This window comes from Cibotium barometz, chromosome 24, assembly GCF_041138505.1.
Source record: "Cibotium barometz isolate CiBa-2024 chromosome 24, ASM4113850v1, whole genome shotgun sequence".
In the NCBI taxonomy this organism is placed as follows: Eukaryota; Viridiplantae; Streptophyta; class Polypodiopsida; order Cyatheales; family Cibotiaceae; genus Cibotium; species Cibotium barometz.
Genome location: NC_141069.1, coordinates 20,525,868 through 20,536,910, shown reverse-complemented (window position 1 = coordinate 20,536,910; position 11,043 = coordinate 20,525,868). Strand labels below are relative to the sequence as shown.

Here is an 11,043-nt window from a genome sequence, read left to right as displayed (position 1 = left end):
TATTGTGATCATCACAATCTATGTAGATGATCTTATTGTTGGGGGTGACAACTTGGATGAGATTGAGAATGTGAAAAGTCTTCTTATTAAAAGGAAGTTTGAGATGAAGGATTTGGGAGATCTACGCTATTTTTGGGAATTAAGGTCACTCGCACACCTGAGGGTATTTGGCTGTCACAGAGACAATATGTATTGGACATGTTGTCCAAGTATGGGATGACTGATTGTAAGTCAATCTTGGTGCCATTAGATCAAAATGGCAAGCTTAGTGTGGATGCAAGTTATGTGTTGGAGGATCCCACTATGTACAGGAAGATTGTGAGGAGTTTGATCCATGTCACAATCAGCAGGCCATATTTGAGTTATACTGTTGGCTTAGAGAGCCCGTTTATGTAGGTTCCGTGCAAACTACATCTTGACAGTGTGCGATGCACACTTTGGTATTTGAGGGCCACTGTTGATTATGCATTGTTTTATGCAGCATGTGTACCATTGGAGTTATATGGGTACACAGATGTAGATTGGGCAGGTAACATCTCAGAAAGGAGGTCTACTAGTGGATTTATGTTTTTATTGGGGAGTGCTGCTGTGACATGGAGCAGCAAGAAGCAGCCCACTGTTGCCTTGTTGAGTATAGAGGAGTTGCGGTGGCAGAGTGTGAAGTAGCTTGGTTACGCAAGCTACTTGTTGATTTGGGGTTGCATATGGAGAGAAAGGTTGTCATATATTGTGACAATCCTAGTAGTATACAGTTGGCCAGGAACCCCGTTTTCCATGCGCGGACGAAACACATTGAGGTACATTACCACTTCATCAGGGAGAGAGTCTTGGCAAGCCACATCGACTTGGCCTTCAGCACACAGGATCAGGTTGTTGACATCTTCACGAAGGCCTTGGGAGCTGAGAAGCTCCGCAAATATTGAGATATGCTTGGAGTTCATAAGTTGGAGTTGAGCTTGAGGGAGAGTGTTGAGAGGTCAAGCTCAACATGAGCTGACACTCACGAGGCGCCTGCATGACTGCTCGACATTTATATCACTGGCGGTTTTGGTAGCTGGCACAAACATATCTTCGCTCGCCAGAGATTCTACAGCTGGACTACATCGACTAGTCCACACCTACCCACTCCACTTAGCGTGTTCACATTATGGACCGCTTGTATATACTCTATTATGTGTGTTAGTCACTTTATCTTTTTTGTAGACCTCTTTCGTTGCGTGAAGAAGAAAAAGAATTTTCAAGCTCTCACCTTGTGTGTTCTCTTCTAGGGTTTGTGTGAGTGTGTGTGCTTACAAGAGCTCACGCTCTCTTCTCCCTTGCATCTTTTCATAGAGTACCATGTACACATATATATGTATAAGTAGTCTATGTGAGTACCATGCAAATATAGACTCTTTAACCACTTATATACTCATTTACATAAGGATAAGTTAAATATGTATATACATGTATGTATACTTGATTGCTTCTATGTAGGGGTACATATGGATGTATATGTATATTCTTATGTGTGTACGTACACACACACACACACACACAAACACACACAAACATATATGAATGCGTATATATAATGTATATATTTAGGTGAACATATATAATACATGTATATGTAGGCATATATGTGTGTGTAAGTAAATATATGTATATGTATGTAGGCATATATGTGTGTGTAAGTAAATATATATGGATAGACATTGTAGATGTATGTGTATATGTATATATGTATATGTGTATATGTGTATATGTATATACGTTTATGTGTTTGTAGATGTATATGTATATATGTTTATGTGTTTGTAGATGTACGTGTATATGTATATATGTTATATATATTTATGTGTGTGCGAGTTCCTAGAGTATACATGTATGTGTGTATGTATCTACATCTCTATATTATTTTGTCTTCGCATGTATGTATATACAGAATTGCGTGTATATATATTATTAATGTGTGTGTATTTTGGCTAGTCGATAGCTTTCACAATAAGCAAAGAGATTTTGTGTGCGTGTATAAACATGAGAGAGAGAGAGAGAGAGAGAGAGAGAGAGAGAGAGAGTCGCCTGTATATAGACATAGGTTCTCTCTCTCACTCTCTCCTTGCGGTTTGTTGGTTTGTTTTTGAAAGAGACTGTTTTCTATGTGTCTTTGTCTATGTATGTGGAGAGAGAGAGAGAGAGAGAGAGAGAGAGAGAGAGAGAGATCAAAGAGAGAAAAAGGGAGGGAGAGCTATGTATTTTTGCATGTTCGTGTGAGAGAGAGAGAGACCTAGATTATTCATAATGGCCCTTTCGATCTCGATATATATAGAAAACATGATACCTTTAGTCAAAGCTAAAATGCTCTATGGTATCCAAAAGGCGTATGCAAACCAGGGAGGACTAGTTTATTTTAAAAGCTCTTGCCCTTCATACTTGTTTTTGTAATTGGCATGAGGGCTTCGATTTGGCGAGCTCTGTCATCAGGCCATCTTCCTGTCTGCACCATCGTTCTCTGCATTTCTTGCCTTTTCTTGGTCTGCATCTCGCCCGTGCCGTAGTTGTTCTTCCTGCACACCTCGCGCACGTTTTTCAGGCATGGCCGGCGAGATGGATCATCTGACGTCGAGTAACTATGGCAGAGGAAGCGTGTCTCCTCCTCTCGAAACCCTAGCACAGAGCGTGCATATCCAGGCTTCCGATTCGACAGAAATAGAAACACTAAAACAGAGCGACCGTGAGTCCGCACATCATGCTGAAGGCGGGACCTAGAGCGACCACGAGCCTGCAGAGCACGCAGTAAGCGAAACCCTAGGAAAGAGCGAGGGTGAGCCTTCGGCGCCGGAGCGGAACGGGCACGCGTCAATTGAAGGCACAGAGTTTGGTAGCTCGAGTAGCGGGCCAGTCGATGGCGAGAAGAGGCCTGATAAGGTCAGAAGGCAGGGCAGGGGAGGAACAGTGAAGTTTCAGCTCAAGAACTCTTGTGTGCTTGCTTTGCAGCGAGGAGATATCACCAAGTGGAGAATCGATGGGCAGACAGATACCATTGTAAGCACTTGCTGCCTTTTTTTCAGCTTTTGTGTGTGTGTGTACGTGCAAGTGCGCAATAGATCCAAATCCTTTGGTACCTAACTTCTGGAGTGACGAGAATGGATGCATGTGCCATGCCATGCCATGTACCCTTTAGATGAATGGATGTGTGTGCCATGTAGTGTGTGTGTGTGTGTGTGAGAGAGAGAGAGAGAGAGAGAGAGAGGGAGGGGAATGCTTTTTAGTTCTGGTAGCCATTTTTGCTTTCTCGAGTGTCGAAAGCAGCAAGCCAATTAACCATGGGTTCAATATACCTGCAGGTGAATGCTGCCAACACCCGCATGCTTGGAGGGGGTGGGGTCGACGGAGGTATGCATTTGGATTTGCTTTAGAAAGATGAGCTACACAGTATCTACCATGATGCATACCTATCAAGTACTTAAGTATGATGTATGGACTATTTCACATAGACATACCAACAACTTAATTTACATGATTTTTAAAAGTATGGAGAAAATAAATTAATGTTGTGCTCCTTTTCCTAGTTATACCATAGGCTTTTGTGTAAATTCAAAATAAAGGTAACTTTATGTGAAGCTCCTTATGCCTTAGTAGAATGGTGGCTAGGACAAGATGGTGGACTCTACTGCTTGTGAAAGATGAGGTGAACTCCATATATGGCTAATGTGTAGAAAACAAGGATAATATGCAAAGCTAGCAACACCAGTAGCAAAGTACAAATACATCAAGGAGCCAGAGCAAGAAGAGTTGGAGCATTTGGGCATATAGGGCCTTGTGCGAGCACATGCTAGTGACCATGCCATTGGTGACAAGTGAACTTTACATTTAACTACTCAATTATTATTTTTTGCTACTAAATGGGAGTATGAAAGCTAACTGCACATCCCGACCCTGTTAAACTTAGGAGAGTGGGTATAGAAGAGTGCCTTTGAGGTGTTGATACTTGCATGCATGGATTGTTAGGTCCCGAGGCTATTAGGGTTAAGAATTTTAGGTTAGGTTAACATAGCCTAGGGGTTAGGCATCTTAAGTGGGGGTTAGTAGCTTTTATGAGATGTGTGCTATATTTGGCTCTTGATTTATAGGGCCTGTTAAGTGACTTTATGAGTCACTTTGAGGGAGAGCTTCTCGGACATGGATTCGAGGCCTTGAGACTACTTCGTGCCCACATCCAATGGGTGTGTACTGGTGGTATGGGACACTTGGGACTTTGCACGCACGTGGAGCCACGTCTTAGATGCTACTATCCCGGTGTGCTTGGGGATGAGTGTGAATGGCTATGTGGTTGGGCAGTGAGCTTTTACGTTTATGTTTAATCCCAAGGTCTATTAGCATGGGGGCTTTACATTGGTATCAGAGCTAGACCTACTGGAATTGAGTTGGGAAACACTCGGAAAGGAGAGGAGAAAATCCATCGCGTCTTTTGGGTGCTAATCTGTGGGTTGCTTTTTGTCTTCCAAGGCCTGGTAGTATGGGACACTTGGGGTGGAAGAAGGAGCAGAGTCAGAGGTGAATGGAGATGTTACGACCCTATGTTTTTCTCTTGACAGAAAGCAGGTGGGCACGGGCACGGGCACGGGATGGACAAGTGTGAATGGCATCCGTTTGGATTTGAAAAGGAAACCCATATGTGGCCAGCCCAAGTGTGAAAGGGACAAAGGGGATTTTAATTTAAAGGTTTTAAAACCTTAGATGGTTTAAAAATATTATATTTGGAAGCATTTTTGCTATTTGCTTTTAGTTTTTTTTTTGGAGAAAAGCGAATCGCATCCTTGTTATAAGGCGAAGGGTGGCAGAATTCGTGGGGGGTGGTGTCGTGTGGTGTGGCGCATCACCTTGGCGATTACTATTGCAGATACGTGGGCTGAGGGAAGGTGGTATAGGAGATGGGTATACAGCAGCGGACAGTCGCCAAAAAGCAGCTCGACACAGGCAAACCAGGTTTGGCCGGTTGCCAGAGAGCACGGGCGACACCAGATCAGCAGTGGAGGGTATTGAAACCGGCGGGATGGGCTGCTGCAGGGAGCATCGGGCTGGATCGTAGGGTGGCGCAAGGCTGTGGATGTTTGGACTGCTCCTCCTCCCCCTTACTTGCGCTGTCGCTTGTGTGTGGGCATTGGTGTTGCTGTGTGGCGCTTCTGTTGGGCTACTGTTGTGAGCGCCTCCGTGCTGTTTTCGGCTGCAGGTTCTCTCTCCCATGTGTGTGGGCGCATGCTTGCATGTGTGTGAGTACCAGTGGGCGCTCATGCGCGCACGTGGGTTGTTGGAGGAGGCATTGTTGATCTCGGCTACTATTGTGGCAGCTTTGTGTGGGTTGTACGGCCGTGCAGGATTGCTGTTGATGTTCCTATTGATGTTGTACGATAGTGCTGCTATTTCAAACCATGGGGGGAGGTAGCGGTGGCCTTATTCCCCAAACCTTTTTTGGTGCAGGAGACTAGAGATAGGCTTTTCTCTTTCTCTCTCTCATCGTGGATTACAGGCCCTGTTGCAGAGACTTGGATATAGAAGATCAAGCTACATATACAGGGGATGATGTTCATGGAAGAGATGTGTTCCTGTTCGTCTTGAACTTATGTGTATTCAGGGATTGCTTGAAACGGCCTCTATCTTTCTCTCTTTGGGTTATGGAAAAGCACAGGGTATTGCTACGGAAAACAACCGTGGGTTTTTGGCACCATGATTGGATGGTGTATCTGTGGGTTTCTCATGGAAACAGGACATTGGTTTTCGAGAGGAAACATGACTTTGGTATGGAGGAAACAGGCCTATGGTTTATGGGATATAGGTCTTTGGTTTATCAGATACAGGTTTTTGGTTTCATGTGGAAAGCATGTCTTTGGATTCGTGTGACCAGGTTGTAGTCTTCTCGAGGTTACATGCAAGCTGTGACTATAGGGAAGGACATATGGTTTGGTACAGCCCTACTGTTGTCTGGGAAAGGGTTCGAGGGATCCATGGTAGAGATGGAGAAGACCTTTTCAAGCAGGGAGGTGTTGTACAGGTGTGCCTTCTCCATGGTTGCTGTGCTGTAATAACGAGAGTTCTCTTTTGGAAGTCGTGGGTGAAACTATAAGGGATCCTATTGGTGGAGGATTCTGCAAGTTGTACTTTGTACTAAATTTTGATCAAGTAAAGAAATACCGCAAGGAGTGCCACTGCGTTTTGGGGCCAATCGGTGTCCGTGTACTTTTGCAGGAGCACTCTAGCTCCCCTTGTTTGTTTTCTTTTCCAGGTCCTCAAAGGTGTTGAAGTGTTTTGTGTGCGAGTGTTTGTTTCACCGCCCGTCAAATTTTTGAAGAACTGGGATCTGGAGCATTGCCTGATGCTCAAGAGGCGGGTAGCACCTCCACTCCCTTGTTACAGACACGCTCAGTTTGTCATCTAGGAGTCGCTTGGTGACATCTTTGTATTCACTCGAAGGTACTGAGGCTGACAGTACATCTGCTTATGGGACTTCTATGATATTGTGTACTAGTCACATGAGATGGTAAAGTTGGGTATGGTTCACAGTCGGCCGCACCTTGAACTATAATTGCAACTATGGATGGTTTTTGCCTTTGGAACTAAAGTATGATTGAGGAAGATTGGAACATTGATCTTTGTCATATGGTTCTGGCTGTTCTTGACCAGGGTGTTGGTCAATTGGATATTGAGATGATGGTATTTGTGGAGTTGGTCTCCTTTGGAACGGCATGGTTTGGTTGAGCTCAAAGTCTGTGGCAACATGAGCTAACACTTCGAGACTCTATGAAGGGCATAAGTCTTGCGAGCAGTCCTAGAGTTGGTTTGGTTCATGGATATATGGATCGAACTCTATTTGTGCATGTATGCATACACTTTTTGAGGTATTATTATATTCTGGTGCCATTGGATCCTGGTACCCTTGAGAATACATTGGGTAATACTCTGGATTGAGTGGTGTGATGCATGTATATTGGTATGATACATCAAGTACTTTTTTCTGTTCATGGATGCATCACCGAGTGTGACTAGAACAACAAGTATGGTGGCTAGAAATCATAATAAAATGATTAAATACCCTTGCCTTCAGTATTTCTTCTCGATGGAAGCCTCCAAAACAGTCCCCAACAGCCGTATACTTCATGGGCAGCCTCTGAGAGAGAGAGAGAGAGAGAGAGAGAGAGAGAGAGAGAGAGAGAAGCCATCATTAGGGCAACTTGTAACAGTGGTACAGGCGAGGCTAGTGTGCAGCAAGTGAGCCTCCTTTAATGAAGAGAGAGGGCTCCAATTTATAGATTTGGGGCTTCCATGAGTGAAAAAGGAAAGAGAAGGCTATGATGACAAGTGGAGAGCCACACAAAAGCTGAAGTGACAATTTTGAGGCCACTTGTCTCACTTTGATCCACTTTCTAACAAGTGTCAGGCCACTTGTCTCGCTTTGGTCCACTTTCTTGCCACATGTCCTAATCTAAGAGATGGGTCCTTCCATAAACTTTATCTCTAAAAATATCCCAACTGGTAGACATTTTGTCATAGGCACTTTGCCAACTCTTGGTATTTGCTTAATTCCAGATGTAATGACGCGAACATAATTTCCATCGGAGTCGGGCTAAAAATAGCAACTCTCCTAAATTTTAGGAGTGTGGTCCTTTGTATTCCAGGATAATCCCCCATTCCCAAAGCTTGTACTTTCCAAATATTTAGACATCCTGGAGTCCACCAGACCTCTTTCATACTGGGAAATGTCCAGGCTGGTGACATCCTCCCCAGCTTCTTAAAAGTTGTCCGTAACTTTAATCTTCAAGCCATATATACAAGATATAATCATGTCCTATCAAGTGGGCGAGATGAGAGTCTCAAAAACCCAATATAACTGAAGAATCCATGTCCCAAATAAATGGGCAAGACTAAATAAGTCACCATAATACCAATCATAGCAGCTATAAGACACGTTTTTTATATATTGGACGCGACGGGACGTTTTTTATAATAAAAAACGTCCAATTGATAAAAAACGTGAAAAAAAAACGTAAAAAACGTTTTTTAAAAATAAAAAACGTTTTTTATAATAAAAAACGCGAGTTTTTTTATCATTAATAAAAAACTTGTTGAATGTTTTTTTTTCTAATACATACATTAATAAAAACCTGTTTTAATGCTTTTCATGTATGTATGCATGTTAACACCTATATGTATATGTACATATATGAGTATATACACGTGTATATATATATATATATATGTATATATATATATATATGTATATATATATATATATATAAAACCTTTTTTGATGTTTTTCATATATGTAGGCATGTTAACACCTATGTCTATATATACATATATTTGTATATGCACGTGTATATATACATGTGTGTGTACATATATGTATGTACACACACACGCGCGTACATATATATATATATATATATATATATATATATATATATATATATATATATGTATGTATGTATGTATGTATGTATGTATGTATGTATGTATGTATGTATATGTATATATATGTATGTATGTATGTATGTATGTATGTATGTATGTATATGTGTGTGTGTGTGTGTGTGTGTGTGTGTGTATGTATGTATGTATATATGTGTGTGTGTGTGTGTGTGTGTGTATGTATGTATGTATGTATGTACATACATTATATATATATATATATATATATATACACGTTTTTTATTATTAAAAAAATGGCGTTTTTTATTTTGGCTTGATAAAAACGACGTATTATACTTTGCCGTATTATACGTCCCGTCCCGTACCTGGCTGCTATGATACCAATATCAAAATCATGTCCCAAAATAAATGGACGAGACAAAAACAGTCCCATAAGTCTAGATATCATAATCATATCCCAAAATAAATGGGCAAGAATTCCGTGGATAGACATGCTAGACACAGGCACAAAAGCCAACTGTGTCTCAAATGAGTATAACCTAGACATGTCGATAAGAGCCAACTATGTCTCCATAACGAATATACTAGATATGGGCATAAGTATTAAGAGCCAACCGTAACGAATATACTAGATATGGGCATAAGTATTAAGAGCCAACCGTATCTCCAAATAAATATATGTCCAAACATGGGATATTAAAGCCATAGCCATAATCCAATAACTTAAGGCACACAAATAGGTGCCAGTCCAGGGAACACACGCTCAAGGCACAGAAAGAGGTGCCAATCCACATGACCCTTGGCGTAGATGTAAGTCCCATGCCAACCAGGTATCATGTCCACTCTACCACTTGCACTACGTGTTGGTACTCCGACCACACACCTTGGATGAGAGGTGGGCTCAAGTAATAAGATAAAATAATCACTCGCAGGCATAGATAGCCTGGTGTTCCATAAGCATTTTTGCTACACATAGTTTATAGGCATTTCGGCCACCAATAGTTTGTAGGCATTTTAGCCACCAACTCACACAACCCTCTCAGGTGCCCATGTTCCCTTCCATCTGCTCTCTATTGTTCCACCCACACATGATAGAAACAATCTTGAAGAGAGCACGTAGGACAAGAGAACACTACACAGGGTATGTTGTGCTTGACACTAACCTCTGAAGTGCCCATGTTCCCTTCCATCTGGCCTCTATTGTTCCACCCACACATGGTAGAAACAATCTTCAAGAGAGCACGTAGGACAAGAGAACACTACACAGGGTATGTGAACCATGAGTTCCATAAGTCCAATGCATCCCAAATAAAGGGAGCCATAAACAATGTTTCCCTGAAACCATCTCAAGGCAAACAACAACACCAACACCTTTCTCCTTGCATGGCTATACAAGGGTTAGTGAACATCGAAAACACTTAGGCACTTTGCCAACTCTTGGTATTTACTCAATTCCAGATGTAATGACGCGAACATAATTTCCATCGGAGTCGGGCCAAAAATAGCAACTCTCCTAAATTTTAGGAGTGTGGTCCTTTGTATTCCAGGATAATCTCCCATTTCCAAAGCTTGTACTTTCCAAATATTTAGACATCCTGCAGTCTACCAGACCCCTTTCATATTGGGAAATGTCCAGGCTGGTGACACTTGGCATACCATCTTTTATGAGTACTTGATCAAATGGAAAGGATGGTCTGAGGTCGAGGCTACATGGGAGTGTGTGCGTAGTGTGAAGAGTCGCTTCCCTAGGACATCAATGGTTCTTAAGGAGGAAGTATGTTACATCCCAAGGCTAATTAGGATTAAGACCTTCAGGTTAGGTTAACCATAGCCTAGGAGTTAGGCATCTTAATTGGGGGTTAGTAGCTTTTATGAGACGTGCTATATTTTGCTCTTGGTGTATAGGAGGCCTATACAGGTGACTTTATCAGTCAATTTTTATGACTCGTGGTCTTGAGAGTACTCCGTGCTTACAGCCAATGGGTGTGTATTGGTGGTATGGGATGCCAGGGACTTTGCACGTGGATCCAATCATCCATGTCTCGGATGCTAATATCCTGCTGTGCTTGGAGGTGAGCCTGAATGGCTCTGTGGTTGGGTGGTGAGCTAGATGCTAGTAATCTATGTGTGTTTCCTTTTATGTATATGCTTAATCGCATGGTCTATTAGCCCACTAGGGTAATCCTGTGGCAATGGTAGATAAACCATGGGATTAGGTGGAAATCGAATTTTCTGATGGGAATAATGAAAGTTTTCGAAGAATGGGGATTACATTATTCTTTCTATCTTTAGCGGTGCATTTGCCCTATCAATTACTTATTTGATGTACTAATTCTTTCTATTTGCTACTTCCCTTAGTGCTAGGCTTCATTATGGCTGAGTCTGCCCTGCATCTCCGGAGGTTTGACAGAAACTCTGTACGAAGGCCTTTGTGTGAATATATGCTCTTATGTGTGTGTGTGTGTGTGTGGAGTGCGTGTGTGAGAGCATATCTTGATACAGAGTTCTACACCCACTATTGGGCACTGATGATGTTAGTGGGGATGTCGTAGTATCTAGTCCATACTATGCATAATGGAGTTGATAGTTACATAGTCTTGTGGGTTGACTACCATGAGTATATAACATGCACGT

The 11,043-nt window shown here is 42.1% G+C and overlaps 1 protein-coding gene across 4 annotated transcripts in view; it reads left to right on the top strand.

The window, feature by feature from the left end:
* The first annotated feature begins 2,331 nt into the window (after positions 1-2,331).
* The window catches only part of LOC147625003 (uncharacterized), a 46,239-nt gene continuing 37,527 nt past the window's right edge, over positions 2,332-11,043 (top strand). For all 4 annotated transcript variants that reach the window (XR_015268899.1, XM_086818224.1, XM_086818225.1 and 1 more), the window contains exons 1-2: positions 2,332-3,027; positions 3,330-3,378. Coding sequence is in view for 3 of the 4 variants with exons in the window: in XM_086818224.1 (XP_086674350.1) it covers positions 3,351-3,378 (28 nt within the window). In the remaining variant the exon portion in view is untranslated. The remainder of the gene's footprint in view (positions 3,028-3,329; positions 3,379-11,043) is intronic.